Source organism: Trachemys scripta, chromosome 13 (assembly GCF_013100865.1).
Source record: "Trachemys scripta elegans isolate TJP31775 chromosome 13, CAS_Tse_1.0, whole genome shotgun sequence".
In the NCBI taxonomy this organism is placed as follows: Eukaryota; Metazoa; Chordata; order Testudines; family Emydidae; genus Trachemys; species Trachemys scripta.
The window spans coordinates 5582753-5601704 of record NC_048310.1 but is presented as its reverse complement, the minus strand read 5'-3'; the positions used below and the strand labels follow the sequence as shown (position 1 = coordinate 5601704).

The window sequence follows — 18952 nt, the reverse complement described above, 5'->3', positions numbered from 1 at the left end:
CGGGGGGCCCATTTAAACACAGACCCGCTGAAGGAGAAGGTGGGAAACAAAAGGCCCCTTCCGAGAGGGATTCCCACGGGAGCACAGATTCCCACGCGAGGCAGATGGGGGAGAACTAACCCTTCGCCTCGCTAGCAGGATAGGGAATGACTGGCGCAGTCTGCCAGGCCGCGGGAAGATGTGTGTGGGGCTGTCACAGAGTCAGCCAGCCCCTCTGCCTTGGCGCAGGGTAGCCCAGACCATGTCGAGAGTGGCACCAGTGCCCAGGCCTCCCCCAGGAGTTGGGGGTTAGATGCTGGCATCTGAAGGCCTTTGGTGGGCAGAGATCATGCCCCCACGTGCCCGTTAACCCCAGCGGAGTCTGCCCGGTGCACACTGAGATTGCACCCCCAGGCAGTATCTTTGGGGCCACCGAATCAAATCTCTGAAAGACTCCTGTAGGGCCGTGCTCTGCCCCGGGGAGGGGACCACAGCTCCTCCAGGGACTCAGAACAGGGGGCGGTGATTAAAGTGAGTCACTGACACTAGCCAGCCCTGGAGAGGAACCCCCCAGCGAGGTTTCATAGACCAGGTCAGGCTGGGTTTTCCAGAGACTCAGAGACAAAGAAAGGGCTTTTGGTGTAAAAGGATGAACTTGGCCTGACTCAGGCCCTTCCTTCTGGGCCAGCGAATAGACTCGGCCTTCTGTCCACGGAGGCCCCAACCCAGGGGGAAGGGCTGGAAAGACTTGGGCCTGCTGGGGCTCCGGAAGGCTCACGGGTGACCTCTGGCCTGCGCACGGGAACCTTGACGGTTACCAAGCTTAGAAAGAGCTGGGGGGTAACGCCGGCACTACAGAAAGCAAAGTGCAGAGGCTGGCTGCTAGGCAGACGGGCTTGCTGGGGGCAGCACAGTGCATGGCAGGAGCCGGGCAGCCTAACCCCTGGTCAGGAGGGAGTGGGACATGCCCTGCCCATAGACAAGGGAAGGCCGGAGGCCTCACTGGGCACACCTGGAGCTGAATCCACACGAGAGGGGGGTGGGATCCCCTGCCATGGGAAACCCAGAGGGGAATGACCCCCGGATCTCGGGGGGTGTCACGCAGATCCCCGCTTCCTCCCCTTCCTCCTACATTAACTGATGGGACACCATGTGACAGGCCGAGTCTCTCTCTCTCTCTCTCTCTCTCTCTCTCTCTCACACACTCACACACACACACTCGGCCCAGGAAGGACTTTACTCTTTCACAGTCTTTGTCCACCAGCACAGCTCCGCCTATGTAAGGCTCGGTCCTGTTTGCACACACGCAGCCAGCCCTGTCCAGCTGCAATGCTGGAGGAGTCAGACACAGTCTCACAAAGCAAACAGCTCAGAGAACCAACTCCTGCCCCCCACACCACTCGAGAGCACCAGCCCTCGGGCAAGCTGGGATGGGGGTACCCCAGGCACACCCCTGTGCGGGGCACGGCAGCCGAGCCAGCCAGGGCAATGGAGGCGGTGCGAAGTGATCAGCTTACGTCTGAGATGAAACTGGACCTCCTTTGGTTCTGCTCCAGCTCAGAGACGGGCCCAAGCCAAATCCCGAGGCCCCACGAGCTTCGGGCATTCGACAGCCAGACCGAGATTGTGTAATTCTCAATCAGAGCCTTAGCCAGTGGCTCACAGCCACTTCATACAGAGCACCAGCCATGAGGGCTCGATCCTGCCTGGGGCTGAGCGCTCCGGCCCAGTCCAGCAAAGCTTAGACACGTGCTTCATGGCAAGGGGGTGTTGTTCCCTGCTGCACGTAGCAGGATCCAGCCTGCAGAGAGGATGGCTTGAGAGAGAACCCCCCCACCTCCCGCAGGAACCTCGGGCTCCCCTGGGGGAACTCAGACACTTGTGCTGGGGCCACCCCTTCAGATGGTCTCTCCTGTAGGAGGCCATGTCACAATGCAATGCCAGCAGGGGCTGCGTGGTCTTCTCCCAGCCATGCTGCAGCTGCGACTTCCCTCGAAGAGGGGACCTGCAAATACTTCACACCAGCAGCAGCATGAGCCGGGCGCCCCGAACAGCCTGCATAGAACAGGGCGCAGGGGGGACATTCTCCCATTCCTGCCAGCCACCGCCTTGCGGAGCACATCCCAGCTCCAGTCGGAGGGTGGGAGAGGGAGCTAAGAGGGGCCAGCTCTCAGTGTGTGTGTGTGTCCAATTTTAAAATGCACGTGCAATTGCACTTCTATAGCTGTGCACGGTGCCCACAGTGATGTGCACAACCCAGGCCGGCTGAGGTGTGCGTGGAGGGAGATTTCCCAATTTGCACACGCCATCGTGGTCCCACACAGATAAATTAGACACCCAATCACTGAAATAAAGCAAAACTCCAGCAGTCCATGCCCGGGCTGTCCGCTGGGGGTTGTGTGTGCTGGGGCAGGGGGAGAGGCTGGAGATTAGACGCTGGGCTGAGTCCCCAGGGCTCTCAGCACAAAGGGACGTTTGGAAGTGGATGAGGACATCGCCCTGCCCACGCTGTCCCGTGTGGGGCAGCCCCTTTGATTCCATACAGCAGGCTGGGCATCAAGGGCAGGTAGGTTTAGGTAAAAATCCCCTCCCTCCCTCTGCCTCGCTGCTTTGACACAAGGATCTCACAGGGCTCAATGGACATTCATGAGTTAAACTTCTCAGCATGCCTGGGCATGCTGGGAAGGGCTGTCACCCCCCTGGTACAGATGGGGAAACCGAGGCACGGGGTCAGACATGGGGTGTGTGTTAGAGCCAGGACCCAAAGAAGGAGAAAACGCCCCCAAACTGCAGGTGTGCTATCCGGGAGAGCCGTTGGCGAAGGTGATGGGCAGCGGGATATGGACTCTTACGGCTCTGCAGAGCCAGTGCCAATCCTGCCGGGCGCGGCAGTCATCACCCAGTGGCTGGGGTCCCATGGGAAACAAGCTGGTGGGTCCCTGTAGGGGGCGAATCCCTGGGGTGAAACCACTCCAATTGCCCCCCTGATTGGCAGTCTCTGGGACCTCCCCTCTTGCTTAAAGGAAACCCCTAGGCCTAGCCTGCCCTGACAAAGGGGAGCTGCCCAAGGATCCCCTGCCTGGGGGCCTGCAGAAATGAAACCCAGCTGGGCTCCCCCGGCCTGCCAGGGACGGCTCCTCTCCCCACCCCCGTTCACCGCAGGCTGCGGCCCTGGCTCAAGCCAGCCTGGAATTTTCCAATCGCAAACCACAAGGTGAGCCAATAACTTCAACCCCCCACCCCCGATAATAACCCTAGTCAAATCTTCCACCAGATGCTGCTAAGCCCCCTGCACTCACACACGCCTCATAAATCCAAGGATGCCAGACTGGGGGGGCTCACATTTTCCTCTCCCGGCTGGAAAGAGAGAGATCCCGGGAGGGGAGGGAGAACTGGCCCGTCCAAAGTCTCGCTCAGTGACGATGATCCTTTCCTGTAAGTCTGTTCTGCGGCTCGCTGGAGAGAGCCGGGTTCAGATGGCACAAAAGCCCATGAAATATTCAAGGGCAGAAGCTTTTAGTGGTGGCACACGAGGGAGGCCAGTTCGGATTATGGATCTTTTAATTGTTGCAGGGGGCGGGCAGGCCTGGGGCCTGATCCGGAAGGGCTCCGGCAGCAGGGCGGCCTCGGTGCCAGCTGCACGAGCACTCGGAGGAGGGGCGCCCCGCTCGCCACACCCCAAAGCCCTGCCCGCTGCATCGCCCCAAAGCCATGGCACTGCCAACCTCTCCCCCTGCGGGAGGCACTGCCTGCCCACCTGTGGTGGGTCTCCCTGCACTGGAGGCCCCCAGCAGCTCCCACCAGCCCAGCCTTGGCCGACACCCAGGAGATGCTGAACAGCTGATCTATGGCTGCCTCCCGCCCCTCAGGTGGCTCCTGCTGGGCAGCCAGGCTCCCCCCCCCCCCCCCGCACGCCCCTCTGCTCCAGCAGCGAGCACGGCGAGGGGGGGGCTGGCTCCCTGTTGGATGGACGCAGCTCGGCTCTGAGGTTTCTGGTTAATAAGCCTGGTGTTTGGAACCGGCCATTTCATAGCAAGAGGCCTATTCATAGCAAGGCCAGGCTATAATTAACAGCGGCACTACCGCCCGGGAACCGCTAGGAGACTAGAATCCCCAAGCTGCCCGGCCTGGGGAAACCACAGAGGAAGGAGAGAAGGTGCCCACTTTAGAACAGTTCACGCCCCCCTTGCCCTAAAAATAACCCCCACGGACCGAGAAACCCAGGACTCTCAGCCTATGAGCTACCCACCCTGCTCAGCCAGAAGCTGGGGTCCCACCCTCACGTGGGCATGGCGGTCCAGCCCCCACCCCAGGGGGCACCACACTCCCGTCGCCCCATCCCCCAGGGCTCCTGGAGTCTGGGTCTCGACTGCCCCTCCTCTCCTCTGCATGTCAAACATCTGAGTCCAGTCTTCCTCGGCACCCCTCCTGTCCGAGCAGACAAAGCTCCCACACCCACCCAGAGCCACTGGCCAAGAGGCTAACTGGTCTTTGGCAGATCCTGGTGCCAATGCTGCACTGTGGCACATCTCAGGGGGGCTCTTGGCACAGGCAGATCAGGATAGCCGTTCGGCTGGGGTCGCGGCTCCGAGCAGGACCACGGAAGGGGTGCAGGACAGTGAGGGCAGGCCAGGCCTGACACTAGAGAAAGAAGGATCCATAATTCCCTGGCGGTGCAGGCCAGTGCGGGCAGGAGTGCAGACTGGGGTCAGGCCCTCTTCTCTAATCCTGCTCCCGGCAGGCGGAGAACAAGGCGCCGTGTGCAGACGTGTGGGGCCGGTTAAGGCCTGAGAGCTGCGTGAGCGCGTCGCCCCTCTCCAGCAATTTGCCAGCTCGAAGAGCCAGGACTCCTCACGGACACGCTGACGCCCCCCGTTCTCCGGGGCAGCAGCCAGTGGTGCTGGGGTTCCGGAGATTAGAGATGGGACAAAGAGCCGTGGGGCTAAGGCAGGGCTCTTCCTGGCAGGCAGCCTGCAGTGATTTAACCCTCTAGTTATAAGCCACTCTTCCCTTGGGCACTACTCCACAGTCCTGTCCCGGAGAGCCAGGCTCTCTGTTCCTCTGATGGCATATCATCCCATTGCTCCCAGCTCGATTCCAATTCCTCTCCTCTGGGATCCGTACCGGACCCTCCCCGAGCAGCCGAAGGACGCGTACGGATGGACTTTTTACCCTGGACTCCCCAGTTGTGGCCCTTCTCTGAGCTGCTCCAGTTTATTGACATTTCTCTGGCACGGAGGGTCCCGGAGCTGGATGCCACATGCCAGGTGCGCTCTCAGCAGCCACAGGGAGAGGGATTATTGCCTGGCGACTCTGGGATACCCCATCTACGCAGTGCTAAAATGGCAGCGGATTCTCTCACGATCCCCTGGCTCTGCAAACCCCAAGCCATCTGGCTGCCCGCCACCGCCCCCGAAAGCTGATCTAGCCCCGGCTGCTGTGCAGCCATCGCCCCTGAAATGTCAATCAGGAGCTGTTTGAGCTAGCCAGCAGTGACACCCGGGGCCAGCGTGGGGAGCAGAGCCCCCAGGCCGCGAGCGCTCGCGGCACCCTTCGTAAAGGAGGGGTCCTGGCTGAGCCATCACATGCCTTCTGCTGCCTCCTCCAGCTTGGGCCGTGGTTTAAAGCCACAGTCTGGCCTCCATGCAGGAGTCGGCCCGCGGCGTACGAGCCAGGAGGCTCAGGGCAGGCACTACAGAGAAGGGGGAAACAGGAAGGATTTTGCATCCAAACCATCTCTGGAGCCTTTCCCGCCCCAGGGGTCCCAGTCCCCAGGGGGTGGATGATGCTGGTGCACAGGCAATCGTCCGGCACTCACACGCAGACCCGCATCAGGGCTCTGCAGAAGAGGCAGAACGGCCAGCACAATCGTCCCCAACGGACCTTGGGATCTTTTACTTCCACTGGAACACAAGTTGTCCTTAAACATCTCCCCTCTGGCATCACGTCAGCCTCCCCGGCAGCACTAGCAAGAGGCTCAAGGCCTCGAACCCACAACCTTGTGGCTCAGAGGTGAGACTGCAGCCTGCTGAGCCGCAGTGGCAGCTAGCCCCAAGCATGGTTAGTATCAGCAATCAAAGCAAAACTCAAGAAAAGGGGGTGGGGGCATTACACGGCAGGGCCGGGCACCGAACCCGAGCACAAGATTATCTCAGAGCTCCACGGATTCACTTTCTCCATTTCCTTTCCCTGTCACTGCTGAGTCTCACGCGTCTGTGCCCAGGTCTCCTTTAGAACCAGCCCCCGGTCCAGTGAGGACCCAGTCTCACTGCACGCCAAGTGCAAGCATCCACCGAGAGCAGCATATACAGTAATGAATGGGGAGCGACACCTTGTCCTTGTGTTATGGGATGGGGAGAGCAGGGGGCCCGAAGAAATTAAAAGATGGAAAATTCAAAACCAACAGAGATAAATACTTCTTCACCTCATGCAAAACTAGACTGTGGAACTCACTGCCACAGGAAGTCACGGAGGCCAAGAGTTTAGCATGATTCCAAAAGGGATCGACATTCCTATGGAGAACTAGAATATCCATTATACAAAGGATGAAAATTCTGGCAGGGATATTAAGCCTCCTGCTTCAGGGCTTAAGCCAATCTCTAACTATTAGAGACCAGACTGAGACATAACGTGGGGGCAGATTCTCCCACACCTGCCTATGGCCGAGTTCTTCTACCTCCCTCTGCAGCCTCTGGGGCGCGCTGCTGTCAGAGACCGGACTTCGGACCAGATGGTCCTGGGGTCTGATCCAGTCAGGCCCCAAAAGGCAAGCTAGCAACGTGGGCTGTGTCCAGGAGACAGGGAGATTATCTCCAAGCCATGTCTGAGTTGCCTTGTGGCCTTTAGCCCACTCCCAGTTAGAGAGGCAAAATGGATACAGATGAATACAGTCATAATGAATAGCATATGTATGTGCGACAGTCCTCTATTGCATGGAATCAGAACTGCTCAGCTGTGTGCCATAGTCTCAATACTGCTAGCAGTTAAGGGAGATTCTCCTTCAGCTCAAGAGGCAGAGCACTGAGCTTTGGATGCAGGAGTTCCTGTGTCCTCTCCTGCTGTTGCCAGGAAGTTCTCAGTGGGTCTGGAGTGCAGCCCAGTGACAAGGGAGCAGTCCCAGGTGGGCTGACTTGCTAGAATACACGGCACGGAGGATGTTTTTCATGGGTGCCTCTCACAGAGTATTAGAGAGAGGGGGAGTTTCCTTCTCGCCCATTCTACAGCTCGGAAGGCTGAGGCCCAGCGCTGGGACAGGGTGTGCCCCTGGCTGCAGAACCAGGACTGCTAATATTCAGTCTCATGCTCTAACCGCTGACCAATGCTGTCTCCCCCAACTCCGGCCTGGCTTTCCAGGGGTGGAGAATACCACAGCCGCTGAGCGACGGGACTGTTCCTGCTAAAACCCGGGACACTCCGCAGGGTGGTGCCTGCGCTCTGACTGCCCTGGGCAGGAAGGATTTTACAGCTTGTATCCGGAACAGGAAATCGCTCCGGCGCTAGGCCAGGAGCCCTGCCCAGAGAGTGCAGAGCTCCCAGAGCAATGCCCCTTGGAAGCACAGCAGTCTCCCCATGACTGCAGCCGGCATCTCTATCCCCCAATCTCAGCCACCATCAGCCAGGACAGAGCGAGGAGAGCAGGCGTGGGGGTGGGGAGAGGGCAAGCCTTCAGGGATCGCAGGGCAAAGGGAAACCTGCCACGCCCGGAGCCTGGGCGGAGCCGCGGCCTCCCCCCTTACCTTTGATGGTGTGTTCAGTGGGTCCCAAGAACCACGGGAGCAGCAGCAGGTACAGCAGGTACACGAGCGAGAGGGCATTGAACCGGAACACACAAGCTGGAGAGAGAGGCAAAGGGAGGCGGGTTAGAGATCTGAGCCGCCCCAGGGCAGGGCAGGGCAGGACACCCTATGGCCCCCGCTGCTGCAGGGTCCCCCAGGTGGCAGGGAGTGACTTGTGGAACAAGTGTCCCCCCAAGCAGAGCTCCTCATTACTCGGCCCAGGAACCGAGGCCCCATTACAGCAGAAGGCTGTGGCGTCAGGCCAGCACGAACCCAGATCACCTCCTCCTGGGGGACCCTCCCCAGCCCCCCACAGCATCAAGGCACTGACAAGCTGCCAGCCACCACTACCCCGCCCAGGAAGAGGGGGCCCACAGGCAGACAGGCTCTGACCTCAACCCACCCCCGGCTGCTCGCCCACTCCATACAAGAGTACCAGCACTGCCCCCAAAATGGGGAATTCACCGCCAAACGCTCCCTGGAAAGCAGGGGCATTCCTGACACCCACCAGCATGAGGTTTCATTGCATAGGATTTGCTAACCTTCGGGTCTGCAGATTCATAATATGGGAAGTTTTTGAAGTAGATTAGAAGCAGCCTGTCAAAAAACCATCCAGCAAAGACCTGGGTAGGGAATGTGCGCCACTGCCCTCTACTGGACAGATTCAGAACTGTTCAGCTGTGTGTCATACCCCCTGTACTGGTTCCAGAACTTCTCCCCTTAGCTACAGCACTAAGGCCGGTGTGTCTGGAGCTAGAGGCAGAGTTCCAACAGCACCATCACCCTGCTGTGCAGCATGGGGGGGACTGAAGCTCCCAGGCAGCCACAGGGCTAATATGATATTCAGCCGTTACACGGCGTTTTACACATTTTAACGAAGGCCAAGTCTCCCCAAGAGGAAGAGCAGCGTCAGGGCTGGGAGTAGACCCCAGGAGCTCCCGGGTCCCAGCTCAGTGGTCTGGCCACTAGATCATGCCCAACCCCCCAGCGCACCTGACACTGCATTTCAAGGGGCGGGGGAAGAGGGAAGCAGCAGGGGCCTCACACAGCCACCCCTTCGGAGAGCTCCAGCACCGCCCCAGTCAGCGACACCCCTTCCAGCGTGGGGCTGAGGGTGGCTTTGCCCTTCTAAGTCCCTGCCCCCCCTGGGTTTCCAAGTCTAGACACCATTTAGTTTGCTCCACAACACGGAATCTCTACGGCAACCCCCCTCACACACACACACCCTATTCCCAGCCTTGCCATGATTTCCGTGCTCCCTGCTCATCCCCCGGGGGGACCCAGCCTCCAATCGGAGCTGACACGCTGGGAAACCCTCCTGTTCGCTCATGCGCCAAAAAGGGACACTCTGAAGCTGGATCATCATCAGCGGGGAGGGGGACGCTGCTTCCCGTGTAGGGCAAAACCCCTGGGTGGGAGAGTCCTGCAGGAGGGAGTTGGGATCACGCCCCTCGGGGGTGATGGAAGTTACCCTGACAGCCTCACCCTCCGGCCGATCACTGGAGAAGGTTTGAGCCGTCCCGTCCCGCGCTCGAGTTGGGGGAGAACCTTGTAGTGGATGCTACGGCCCCAGGCCAGACAGCCTGGAGCAGAGCTCGTGTTTTCTGTAGGATTCATCCGCCTCTGCACCTCAATTCCAATGCCAGTTAATGCTGCCCGCAGACCTGCCTTTCTAGGCACAGCCAAGCCCAGCTGACAGGCCCATTCCCGGCCCTGGCTGAGTGTCACATCGGACGGTGCCGGCTCTAGAGGGTTTGGACGGAGCAGCGGCCGAGCCGCATTCTGCAAGCAAAGGGGCCCACTCTCATTCCCCAGCTGGGCACATCTGCTCAGAGACTGGGCCCCAGACCACCGCGCCAATTCCAACCTCACCCCCTGGGGCTGAGGATTGCGGGATACGGCTGAGGCAAAGCCCACGTGTGGGCTCACAGCAGAACCCGCCGCCGCCGCCCAGGTGTCCCCAAGGTCATGAGCCCTCGCTACCGCCTGACGTGAGGGAGCCAGGGCTCAGCTCCCTGATCTGCCCAGCCACGGGCAGCACAAGCTCTCGCCTCTCAGCCCCCGCTGTCCCTCATCCAGGCTAGTGATAGACACCCGCCGACTCGGAGCATCCCCCTGCGGTGTCCAGCCCCGATCCGCTGCTCCCAGCTCCCAGAATCGCCAGGCCTGCCAGTCCCAAAGCCTGCTAGCTCGCCTTAGCACACAGCTCCGCTTAGCATGCGGCACTGAGCTCTGTTTCTAGAGACAGCCGGGACAAACGCACTCGAGCAGAGACATATGGGAACAAGCAGAACTGCTGAGCACAAAGCGTTACAATCGCACCACACCTCCTAGAGCCTAGACCCTCTTGTCCACTAAGGTTCTGCTCACCCCAAAGCCCTTCTCACAGTACTTTCCCACCAGCGTGGCAGAGACCCGTCTTCCATGGCAATCGTGCCCCCCTTGATGAAGGACTCATCTGCACCCCAGACAGAGTGCCGAAAGTTCACAGCCCTGCCTCCTACACAGGATCAGCCCTGCCAGGTTTGGGTTTTCGTGCAGTCCCCGCAATCATAAGAACATAAGAACGGCCGTACTGGGTCAGACCAAAGGTCCATCCAGCCCAGTATCCAACAGTGGCCAGTGCCAGGTGCCCCAGAGGGAGTGAACCTAACAGGTAATGATCAAATGATCTCTCTCCTGCCATCCATCACCACCCTCTGACAGAGGCTAGGGACACGATTCCTTACCCATCCTGACTAATAGTCATTAATGGACTTAACCACCATGAATTTATCCAGTTCTCTTTTAAACCCTGTTATAGTCCTAGCCTTCACAACCTCCTCAGGCAAGGAGTTCCACAAGTTGACTGCACGCTGCGTGAAGAAGAACTTCCTTGTATTTGTTTTAAACCTGCTGCCTATTAATTTCATTAGGTGACCCCTAGTTCTTGTATTATGGGAATAAGTAAATAACTTTTCCTTATCCACTTTCTCCACATCACTCATGATTTTATATACCTCTATCGTATCCCCCCTTAGTCTCCTCTTTTCCAAGCTGAAAAGTCCTAACCTCTTTAATCTCTCCTCATATGGGACCCTCTCCAAACCCCTAATCATTTGAACCTTTTCTAGTGCAAGTATATCTTTTTTGAGATGAGGAAACCAGATCTGTACGCAGTATTCGAGATGTGGGCGTACCATCGATTTATATAAGGGCAAATATATTCTCCGTCTTATTCTCTATCCCCTTTTTAATGATTCCTAACATCCTGTTTGCTTTTTTGACCGCCTCTGCACACTGCGTGGACATCTTCAGAGAACTATCCACGATGACTCCAAGATCTTTTTCCTGATTTGTTGTAGCTAAATTAGCCCCATTATATTGTATGTATGATTGGGGTTAATTTTTCCAGTGTGCATTACTTTACATTTATCCACATTAAATTTCATTTGCCACTGTGTTGCCCAATCACTTAGTTTTGTGAGATCTTTTTGAAGTTCTTCACAGTCTGCTTTAGTCTTAACTATCTTGAGCAGTTTAGTATCATCTGCAAACTTTGCCACCTCACCGTTTACCCCTTTCTCCAGCTCATTTATGAATAAGTTGAATAGGATCGGTCCGAGGACTGACCCTTGGGGAACACCACTAGTTACCCCTCTCCATTCTGAAAATTTACCACTGATTAGCATGTTGCTCAGCCTGTGAATGGGCGTCCATTTGCATATGAGCAGCTAGAGAGAGAGAGAGAGAAGTGTCCGGTCCGGTCTCCCTGCCTGCCAGGAGGATGGGGATCACCTGGTGACCTGCCTTCACTCACAGACCTATTTGGAATATCTACATAACTCCTCGCAGCTTATCCCTGACGTACACCTTGCAGGGATTATGGGGACCAGCGTGATGCTGGCTCTCATTAGAGACCTTACACGGCATTCTTTGGTGAGCTACCATGTGGATCCCAGACCCAGGGGACCCGCCATGACTGCCGTGCTGGGCCTCCCCACACGCTCTGTGCAATGCCAGGACAGGTCATGGCGGAGGGATTCTCAGGTGGCCAATAGGATCCAGGCTGCACAGGGGGCAGAGATAATGCTCTGATGAGGAGCATCCAATTTGGCCACTAGATCAGCCGGACCTTCCCTATTGCTCCGCCCCACCGGGCGACCCCAGCGGAGAATCAGTCAGTATGTTCTGGGAGGAGGCGCGCACCATACAGGGGCAGGATAAATCTCCACTCACTCATCCCACCCAGCACCCCCTCCCCATGGCTGGCAGCCACTGCCCTCTGGAAAGAGCTGCAACTTTCCTTCCAGAGACACAGCCACTTCAAATACATATTAAAAAAAAAAAACCTCTCAAGAAAGCAAGAGCACAAGCGTGCGAGCCAGAGCACCGTACTGGAGAGATTGTCCCCTGAAAAATGGTTCCAGGCCAGACTCCCTTCCCCCACGCCAGGCTCAGGCTGCCAGGATTTCCCTTTTTTACCAGAAAACGGGCAGTCTGGTAATAGCTGTATATGTCTATCCAAAAAAATAAAATTAAAAAAAAAATCAATCTTGTCCAATGCTGGAGAGGAAGGGGGGGAGGATGGGTGTATTTTGGTGCCAACCAAGACCTTTTTATGTGACTGTTTATTGAAAACCTCCCCCTCCTATTTCCACAATGCATCTCATACACAAACCCACACACACACCCCTTCAGATCAGGGCAGCGTTCGCTACAGAAACACCACAAGAAGCCCGCTGTGTCGCTAAGGGTCCCATCATCTCCCCTCTCCAAGGAGCTCGCACTGCAGCCCGCCCTGGGAATGCGCCAGAACCAGCCTTGCCTGCAAAGCTGGACCTGACAGGCACGCTTCCCCCGGGAGCCAGGAACATGCCTTCCCTTCTGCTTTGACACCCAAAGAAGCCCAGGCCAACCCCACCTTACACCGTCTCTGCAAGACTCCCCCCAGGGCCAGGGCACTGAGCTCATCCTGTGCCCAGGGTTGAATTACGTCAACTCTAAGCACTCCAGAGCAGGGACAGTCTTTCTGTGCTGTTTATACAGCACCGAGCGCGGTGCTGCCCTGGCCTACGGCTGGGTGTGCTTCCACATTAGAGAATCCTAGAAACCTAGGGCTGGAAGAGGTCACCCAGCCCAACTCCCCCGTGCTGGGCGACATGTGAACCCCCTGTTTGGGGAGCCTCGCCTGGGCCTGGCCCTGGGGCCATTGCGGGGAGCATTAGCCGAGGTTTGGGGAGGTTTGGCCTAGACCATCCCCGACTAGGGTTGCCAACCCTCCAGGAATTAAAGATTATTCTTTAATTAAAGATGATGTCATGGGATGAAACCTCCAGGAATACGTCCAATCAAAATTGGCAACCCTAGGCCAGACAGGTGTTTGTCCCACCTGTTGGGGATTCCACAACTTCCCCGGGAAGCCTATTCCAGTACGCCACTACCCTCACGGTTCAAACATTTTTCCTAATATCTAACCTAAATCCCCCACGCTGCAGCTTATGCCCATCGCTTCTTGTCCTACCTGCTGTGGATGCAGAGAACAGTTGATCACTGTCCTATTTAGAACAGCCCTTAATATAGCTGAAGGCTTCTCAGATCCCCTCTCAGCCTCCTTTTCTCTAGACTAAACATGCCGAATTCTTCCAGCCTGTGCTCATAGGCCGGTTTTCCGATGGCTTTTCTTGCTCTCCTTTGGACTCTCTCCAGTTCATTCCCATCTTTCCCACAGCTGAATGTGGCGAGGGCTCCCCAGTGCTGAGTACAACAGAGCCATCACCTCCCGTGTCTCACGCGTCCGCTGCACCTGCTCACAGGGGTGGAGGATGTAGACCAGTGCGGAGCACTGTATAAGCACCTTGATGGACCACCCCAAAGGCAAGACTCTGGGAGACATGCCATTGTGCGTGGGCCCTCTGGGCTCCACTGCAGGGGGAACACCCAAAGGAACCGGCCATTTGCCATCAGGCCTTCACTCTTTGTCCCAGACATTGGCACGGAGCTGGCACAGCTTGCAGGATGGGTGTCTGGGTCAGGGCCCTTGTGTATCCCGATTATCAGTGTTTGGGCACATTCAGAGCACAAGCAGTTTAAAGAATGGCTTCCCTCTGAGCTGCCCAGAGTGCGGGACGCTTTACGGCAGTGGTTTCTCAAACTATTGTGCTGGTGACCCCTTTCACACAGCAAGCCACTGAGTGCGACCCCCCTGATAAATTAAAAACACTTTTTATATATTTACCACCATTATCAATGCTGGAGGCAAGAGGGGTTTGGGGTGGAGGCTGACAGCTCGCGACCCCCCATGTCATAATCTTGCGACCCCCTGAGAGGTCCCGACCCCCAGTTTGAGAACCCCTGGGTAACAGCCTCTCAACCCACTCTGAGAACAGCTGTGAGACGCGCAGGGCCGCAGGAGCTGGGACACCTTTGGGGCCACAGTGACACCAATCTGCTTTCAGTGGCGTGCTCCAGGGAAGCGGATCATAAGTCCCATCCCCACCCCTCTATACCCGAAGCCGCGGTACCTGGAGGTTTATCAGAGCTCATGCCAAGATTCGTTCACACCAGAACATGGTCTCCAAGCCCACCGAACTAGGGGAACATTCAGATCTGGGTCCCCGCTGGGTAACTCTGGCCTTGTCCTCCTCTTCCCCCTTCCATCCGGACATCCCAAACATTCCCCCTCGCCATGCACGGGTAGGAGGCTCAGGCCCATCCCCCCCGCCTGTGCACGAGGGCACAGAGAGGCTAAGCCACTTGCCCAAAGCCACACGCAAGTCAGCAGCAGCGTCCGGGCTAGGAGACAGATCGCCTGACTCCCCGTCCTGTGCTTTAATCACAAGATCAGCTTTCCTCTTTGCGGGAGTTTATTTTTAAGCAAATTACAGCTTGTTTTAAGGAGTGAAACCATCTGACCGGTCTGGAGCTTGGAGGGATTTAGAACAAACGACGGGCGCTGTGCTTCCAGCCAGCCTAGAGCTGGAAACCCCACGTCTCCAATAGCAAAAGTGCTGGAGATGTGGCAATCCATACCGTGGGTTACAAAACCAGCAGCTCCCAGGGATACACAAAGGAAGTCAGTCTACTTCAGGTAGAACTCACCAGGCTAGATGCTATCTGATCAGAAACCAGGTTGCTGGGCAACACCAGACACAAGCCACAATCAAATGCAGACACCCACATGAGCAAGAGGCCCTAGGGAGCCACTTGCCGGCACGGAATGAGACTAGCCGCAAAGCCGTAGGCGCCCCGGTTAGCGCAGCTGCTGTCAGCATTCATTTGTGCCCCAAGTTTCTAGCCCCCTTCCCCATCTTCCTACTGGAGTAGCAGGCCAGGCTGGGGTGGGTCGCCCACAATGTGCAGTAGGCTTGGCCCCTTCCCTCCCAACAATAAAAGTAAAGGGTTATTTACAGTGTTGCCAGACCCAATAAGATCGGGAGCTGATGATATGTTGTTTTTCTTAAAGCCCCAGTACCCGAGTCATGTGATTACAGGAGAATCTCCGCATTTTTTTCTCCCCTTTTCTTTTTTTTTTTAAATTCACTTTCTAGTCTACATGGCTGCGGGGAAGAACTAGCCATGTGGCCCCTAGAGGCCAGAAGGCAAATATAAAGGTCCAAACATTGATTTTGGTTTAAAATCTCATGATCTTCAAGCCGATCCCCTGATTTTCAGGGGCCTGCTGCGATTTTTGACACTTGGCACTGGCAATTGGGGGAGGGGGAGGTTCATGTACCGAGGCCTCATGGGAAAGAGGGCGTCCAAGGAGCGAAGTGGGACGGGGGTGGCACTGGGAAAATAACCACTGGCAGGCCCATCCCCTAGGAGGCAGCTAAAGCAGCAATTGGGAAGGTTTAGGAAAGGGCCAGGTGCAGAGATGGGGTGGGGAGGGGAGGGGGCCTATAACTAGCTGATGCTCCCCCCCCCGCCCACTGCCATGCACCCCTCAGTCTCTGATTGCTGAGCACTCACCCTGGGCCATCACATCCTCCCTTCCCCTCCCCAGCTCACTCCGGGCCTGTGGCCTCTCTCTGTGCCAGAGCGGCTCATGCCCACAGGCCCAGCCCGAAGCAGAGCTGAGGACTCCCAGGTCCCAGCTTCCCCAGGCCTTTATCGGAGCTAATGAAACCCGGGGGGGCCAATAAGCAAGGTGTGTCCTGCTTACACAGAGCGCCAGGGCCTCTTTTCTCCAGGGGAGGAACGGAGAAGGCCCCAGCTGTCAACGGCAATTCGGAAACAAGCGGAACAGGCCCCAAATAGGGCAGCCCATCCCCAGCTGGGAAGCAGCGCAGCGTAAATATGGTCCGGACGACGGTGCTGGCTAGTGCCGGGCGGTGTGCGCGGTGCACTCCGGCTCTGACAGGAAGGGGGCACGGCCCTTCCTGTGTTTACCAGCAGGTTTCCGTGGGATCTCGCTCCCTGGGGATAGGAAGCCGCACAGCCGCAGAAAGGCCGTGTAGCCAGACACCGCGGGAAGAAGTGTGACCCCAGCCACTGCCCAGTCACGCTCCCACCAGGAGCTCAAATGCACCAGGCAGAAAGCCCAGGACTGGGATGCCAAGGATATAAGATTACTGCATCGACAGAGGGCCTCTCCGTGCTGCCCGACACACACGCCCTGGAGTTAACACACAGTCCAGAGCCCCTGGGGCTGCTGGGAACAGGCTGGGCTGGAGCCTGTCATCCCTGCAGTTCAATCTCCCTCGAGCTCCACCAATTGGCAGGTTGGGGCTGCACCCAGAGTGCTTGGTGTGGGGCACAAGGTGGGGGTGCGCCCACCGCCGCAGAGAATCCGAATGCAGAGAGCTGGGGTGGCCCACTGGCTGCTCCCTATTTCGGGAGCAAGGAGGTACTGCCAGTCCCTGGTCCTGCTAAATGCATCTGACCGAGGTGCTGCTGGAGGGGGACACATGGCCAAAGGCGAAAGCCCTGCAGAGCGTTTCAGAGATCAAAGCCAGCTCAGCCGCTTTCTCAGGGAGCTTAATGGCGGCAAGAGGGCATCAATATTAGCTTGGCACTGGCACAGCCTGGGGAGCAAGAGAACAAGTGTCCCCACATCCTGCAACACAGAACAGTGGGGGGACGGGGACCACCACCACCTCTTGCCCCTAGGCTCCATGGCCCACTCAGCCCTCCATCGCTACTGAGCCGCCTGCCCCACCAGACCCCCTTCAGCAACCCCTATTGGCAGGAGACGAGGGCAGCCCGGGGGACCGGAGCCCAGTTTGAGATAGAGCATGTGGGAAGGCAAAACAGCCCACGCTCTCCAGGGAAAGGAGAGCACCCGCAGGAGCCATCATCCACCTGGGGGCCAGGTAAAGCCCAGCAGCATCTCCTGTGCAAAGGGACAGGGAGCTGTACCATGCAGGCAAGGATCACGCCCCCCTCCCTCTCGCCGCCTCCTCCCCCGTGGCTCCATGCACAGCACTCGGGGCAGAGACGTCGCAGCTCACCAAAAAGGAGCAGCCTGCAGCAACCCTAAGATGCCAGTCCTTGAGGACGGGGCGCAGAGGCAGGTGCTGGAAGTTCTGCCCTCTCCTCCCCTACCACTTATTTTTGCATAGCAGAGGGTGGGAGAAGGAGGGTGTCTGCTGGATTCTGGTTCTCACACACACACACTTACTTTGAGGGGGTCACACTCCAAGAGGCCCAGGAGAAAACAGGTCCAACAGAAGGCTTAGGGCCGCAGCGTCATTGCAAGGCATTAGGCCCTGCCTCCAAATGCACGACGCAACGGTACCTTCCAGACAGCGACTGCTTAAGGCAGCCAGGAAACCCCAGGTCTCCCAATACACGCCCCCACCCAGAAAGGCAGATCCTGCACTGCACCAGGGAGACACTGGCCTTGTCCAAGTTCCCGCAAGGGAACCCCACCCATGCCAGCCGGGGTGAACCCGGCCCGTTCCGGTAAGGGTCAGACTAAGCCCAGGAGACAGACGAGGCTCAGGAGTGAGACACCCCCTCAGCATGCCTCCCTCTTCCCAGCCTCCCTTCTTAGCACACCTTAGGGTGCGGCCCCGAGGAGCGGGGACCTGCCCTTTAGCAATGGTGCTGCTCTCTCTCTCTGCGCAGCCACCGCCCCGAGTTTTGCTTCCCCGCTGCCCGCTCAGGAAACCAGCGCTAGAGAGGGTTCGAGGGAGAGTGTCCCAGGGCAGCCGAGGCTGGAAAGTCATGTGGCCCCAAAAGGGGTCTGGCTCCCAGAGCACAGTGCCCACAAGCCACAGGGCCCACCCTAGAGCGCAGGTCTGGCCTCCTCTGCGCGCACCCTGGCTGCTTTCCAGCTCGGCCAGCACCGGAGGCGACAGATGTGGGTGATGGGGCAAGCGCCAATCAGCAGCATCCCCACCACTGGCTGCGGCACATCCCTCGGTGCCGCCCTGGGAGGGGAGCAGGCCAGCCAGTGACCTCTGCCTGCAGTGCCTTGCGCTCCCCGGCTTCACAAGTGCCAGTGGTTGCTAACTACAAAATTTACAAACTGCATGATCTCATGGAGCAAATATGCCTCTTCCGGTGCCAGCAACAATGAGGCAGAGAGAGCCCTTTCCCCGAGAGCGAGAGAGACCGCTGGAGCTGCCGCAGCTGACTCAGGAGGGCAGCCCTGTTTTCACCCTCTCTTCCCCACGAGGCTCAGGACTGCTCCCAGCTTCCTTGTCAGGGACCTCGGACCCTTGAGCCCAGGGGCATTAGAGCCTCCAAGTTAAATCGCCAGGGCCGGGCAGTTAACCCCTTCAGCACCAAGATCTCCCACACCCCAGCTCCAGCTGTGACTACTCCTGAGGAAATTCGGTGCCAAAACGTTAAAAATTCTGTGCACATTTTAAAATTCTGCAAATTTTATTTGTCAAATAAATGTGGAGGCTCCAGCATGGCAGTGGGGAGCACAGGCCACTGGCTGCACATAGGTGGGAGATCACTGTGCAGCTCCTCCCCAGGACACAGACTCAGCGGTGAGGCTGCACCCAACCCTGGCACAGTGCAAGGACCGGGCCTGCCCCAGAAACAGGGTGCTGCCCCTCTGTGCCAGGTGCACCACATGTGGGAAGGCAGGCTCAGCAATGCAGGAGGGGCTCTGTGTGGGGCAATCTGGGTGCATGGGGGGGGATCTGGATGCACAGGGGCTTGTTGGGGGATCTGGGTGCAAAGGTAATGGGACTCATTTTTCTGCAGGGAAGCAAAGAAATATGTGGGGGACATAAATTCTGTGCATACGCAGAGGTGCA

The 18952-nt window shown here is 57.7% G+C and overlaps 1 protein-coding gene across 1 annotated transcript in view; it reads right to left on the bottom strand.

The window, feature by feature from the left end:
• The window catches only part of LOC117886399 (piezo-type mechanosensitive ion channel component 1-like), a 67610-nt gene that overhangs the window by 20585 nt on the left and 28073 nt on the right, over window positions 1-18952 (bottom strand). Inside the window, exon 2 of the mRNA XM_034788142.1 lies at window positions 7716-7811. Within this exon, the coding sequence (XP_034644033.1) occupies window positions 7716-7811 (96 nt within the window). The remainder of the gene's footprint in view (window positions 1-7715; window positions 7812-18952) is intronic.